At 68.4% G+C, this 3,659-nt stretch overlaps 1 protein-coding gene and 1 long non-coding RNA gene across 2 annotated transcripts in view; both read right to left on the bottom strand.

The window, feature by feature from the left end:
• TEDC1 (tubulin epsilon and delta complex 1) overlaps positions 1-30 on the bottom strand; it is a 7,426-nt gene extending 7,396 nt beyond the window's left edge. The window contains exon 1 of the mRNA XM_039876616.1: positions 21-30. Within this exon, the coding sequence (XP_039732550.1) occupies positions 21-30 (10 nt within the window). The remainder of the gene's footprint in view (positions 1-20) is intronic.
• Positions 31-43: 13 nt separating this feature from the next.
• Positions 44-1,018, bottom strand: LOC120613976 (uncharacterized). The gene is made up of 3 exons (XR_005655819.1): positions 576-1,018; positions 165-259; positions 44-90 (listed from the first exon to the last, which is right to left on the bottom strand). It is a non-coding gene; the product is annotated as an uncharacterized LOC120613976 (long non-coding RNA).
• Between the last annotated feature and the right edge of the window lie 2,641 nt (positions 1,019-3,659).

Raw genomic sequence — 3,659 nt, 5'->3', positions numbered from 1 at the left:
CGTGGGGGGCTGGGTCGGGCCAGAGAGCATACCTTTGGGCCCGAACATGGCGGAGTAGCAGGGGTGGTTGCAATAGGGCTTGCCTTCGTGCTGCAGAGAAAGGGTCCATTAGGGGCTGTCCCCACCGAACCCCACACACCTGCTGCCCCCGTGGCCCCACCTACCTCGGCATGGCCCCCCGAGGTCAGTGTCTTTCCACACTTCTCACACTTCAGGCAAGGCCGATGCCAGTCCTTCCCCAGGGACGTCACCCGCTCGGCTGCAGAGATACAGACAGGCCCCCCATGAGACACCGCTATGGGGACACAGGGCACACCTACCCACTCACGCACCCACCTGCTCCAGCCACCTCTGCCTAGGGCCTCACTCTGCCACACTTGGTGGCCCACCCGAAGTCTCAGATGGCCCTTGGGCCCTGTCAGTCTGCAGCTGCATCTCCAGCTTCCTCCACCAATCCAGCCGACTAAATGGGAGGGGCCGCGAGCCCCAGGCCAGGGTTCTGAGGGTCGGGTGGGGCTGGAGGGGAAGAGGCTGGAAGGTCGGGAGGGCCCTGCTGCGGGGTCGAGCCCTCTGACCTCTGCGCCAGTTACCGGGTGCGGCCTGCAGGGCGCCCTCTCGGTGGCCCGGGCGGGGGACTTCTCACTTCCTCCTGCCCCTCCCATGGGTGGGTCTCGGGGCGCAGAGCAGGAAAGTGGCGCTGGGAACTGGAGTGCGCCCGGGATCGCGCCCCAGGCGCAAGTTTTCCCCGTCTGTTTTTACTTAGCGCGGCAGGGGCGGCCGGAGTCCCGCGTTCCTTCCTGCTCCACGGGGTCCCCGCCCAGGGCGCGCCCCGGAGGAAGCAGGAGAGAGCGTAACCCAAACACTGGAAGATCCAGAGACAGGCAGGGGCACCCCACGCAGGGGTCCCGACCTGCGCATCCAGGCGGCCGCAGGCACGGCTGAGATGTCCGCGCAGGGTCCCCCGGAGCCTCCGCCCCTGAGGGGCCCGGGCCCCGTAGCCCCGGGGCCACGCTTCCGCGTGGGTGCGCGGTGTACCACGGTTCAGCCGGGGGTGGCCGGGGGAGGAGGGGTGCTCGGGGGAGCGCTCACCGAAGTACACCTCCTTGTCGCACTTGGGACACTTGGGCATGGCGGCTCTGGGTCCGATGAGGGTGGCTAGACTGCAGCACACAGAAGAGCTGGACTGCGTGGGTCCCGCCTGCTGCGCGCCTTTCAGGGACCCGGGGACGCCACCCCTTTGAGACCCGCCCCTCACGCCCCGCCCCCTCATTCCGGGACTTGGACCCCGAGACCTTGGCTGCAGACCAGGAGACCGGGAAAGGTCATCTGGTCCACCCCCGCCTCCAGGCAGCCGCTGGGCCTAGCCAACCACCTAGCAGAGGCTGGGAGGGGGTCGGAGGGGGGCGCTGGGGACCCGAGGGGACTCACTGAAGGGTGGGGCTGCTCTTGGGGCTCCAGGATCCAGGATCTGTGTAGGGGGCTCTCCAGGAGCAGGAAGGCGCACCCCAGCCCCGGTCCCTTGCCCCTAGCACCTGCTCGAGCCCCTCGGAGACTCGCTGGAGCGGGGGAGAAGGGCGATTCCGCTCCCAAATGCGACAGGCGAAGGCAGCGGCGAACGGCGCGCGCCTCCCGTGACCCCGCCCCGCCTCCCGCGCGCGCTTTACTCCGACTCTCTCCCGGTAGAGGGCTGGAGACACCTGCCAGGGGGGCTCAACCTGGCATCCCCCCAAAACCTGCCTTCAGGCTTTCCCCACCTGCAGGGGCCTGCCCCACCCTCGCGGGGCTTCCCGGCCTCTGTGAGGCGCCCCCGCCCCGCAACCCTGCTGGTCCTGGGAAATCCTCCGGACCGAAGCGGGAACGTCCCCGGGGAATTCGGAAGATGAGAGGGGGCGCCCCGCCCTCCGCAGAGACAGCGATGCCTGTGGGGCGCGGCGTTCTGTCAGGGATGGTGGGGCGCCAGGGCCCCGGAGGCCTCCAGCAGCCGGCCATCCAAGTCGGGCGGGCCGGCGCCTCCCACCTGCCCCAGAGCCTGGTGGGCCGGCAGGCTGGCTCTGGCTGTGGTCCAGGAGGCCAGGCAGGAGAGACAGGCCCCCTTGGGAAATCCCTGCCCTGTAGTGTGTGTGGCCGAACCTTCCCCTCTCCTTGTCACTGCCCTCCAGGCCACCGCCCTCTGCTGGGGGAAAGGCCTTTCTGTGTGGACCCTTCACCTCCCTGCTCCCCGGGCCCCACACCACACACAGCTTCGCAGCTTCGTCAGCGCCTAAGCTCTAGCCCCGCCCAGGCCGGCCCCCGGCTCATGGGCTTTTCCTCTGCTCTGTCCATGGTCCCTCCCTTCAGCCACCACCATGACCAGTGTCCTCATCTCCCCTGAACACACCCATCTCAAAAAACACATCGTCCCTGGGCCTGTCCAGTCCCCGTCCCCACGGAGTGCCGGAGCCCACCCTCCCACAGGTCCCCCGCAGCTCCAGGCCGCCCCACTCGGACACTCGGCCCTGACAGCACCCAGCGACCCCTACCTCACCCGCCCTGAAGCCCACCCATCCGTCCTCAAGCCCCACAGCCTGGCACCGGGAGACACGGGTGAAGCCATGGGTGCCTGCACCCCAACACCCTGCCCGACCTGCACTCTGCCTCCCCCTGGAGGCCCTCTGGGGATGAGGGTGGGAGCTCCAGGGTTCAGGGGTGACAGAGGCCACACGCCAGAGTCTCCTCCTACTGAGAGTGCCACACTTGACCCCGCAGCCCTGCATCCTGCTCCCCAGCCTCTCTCCAGTCGCTCCCTCCTCCCTCAGACCGCCTTTCTGAGGCCACAGTTCTGCCCAGGGCCCTAGAGCCCTTGGTGACTGGCTGCCCGCCCCCCTCGGGAGTGGGGTGCATTGCCTGCACTGGTGGAACCCCCAGTCTATCCCCACCCACACTGCCTGCTCCCGCCCTGAAGCCTCAACACCTATGGTCGAGTCTGGGCCTCTGCCTTTTCTGCCTGGCACATGGGCACCTCGCTGTGGCTTCTGGAGCTAAGACGACCAGCCTGACGCCCTCGGCTGTGCCTGGTGCCGGGGCCGAAGGCGGGCAGGGTGGGTCCTGACCTCATCTCCTGGCTCATGATCTGGAGAGAGCAGGAGAGTGGAGGGGGGAGGACACCAGGCAGGAGAGGAGGGGCGGCAGGGCCTAGAAGGGTTGGGGAGCTGGGGTGTCTGTCACAGGGCCACACACGTCAACTGCGGTTCCCTGGGAAGGCCGCCCTGTGTGGGCATGCTGGGCAGAGGCCTCCAAGGGGGTCAGCGAGTGACAGGGTGCCTGGACACACTCCTGTGTGTGTCCCCACACCTGGGGCGTACCTGTTTGTGGGGGCAGCCACCTGGGTATCTCGGGGGCTGTGCGCACGGCCCTCTCTGAGCAGCTGCCTCCCATGTTCCTGCCCAACCCCCACCCCCAGCCCCCGCCCGTCTGGGGCAGGTGGGGCAGGGGGCCAGATTTGTCCTCCCTTCCACCCACCCTCCCCCACACCGCAAACCCAACCCCGCCCTGCCGGGGGAGTAGCCCCCCTGAAACCACGAGATGAGTCCCTTCCTTCCTCGCTGTTATTGCCTGTTGCCATGGTCATGGGGGGTGTCAAGGGGGGCCACCGGCCTCACCCTCTGGTTGGCACAGGCACG

This window comes from Pteropus medius, unplaced genomic scaffold (assembly GCF_902729225.1).
Source record: "Pteropus medius unplaced genomic scaffold, Ma_sr-lr_union100, whole genome shotgun sequence".
In the NCBI taxonomy this organism is placed as follows: Eukaryota; Metazoa; Chordata; class Mammalia; order Chiroptera; family Pteropodidae; genus Pteropus; species Pteropus medius.
Note: the sequence above shows the minus strand (reverse complement) of the source record. Positions and strands in the feature narration are given on the sequence as shown.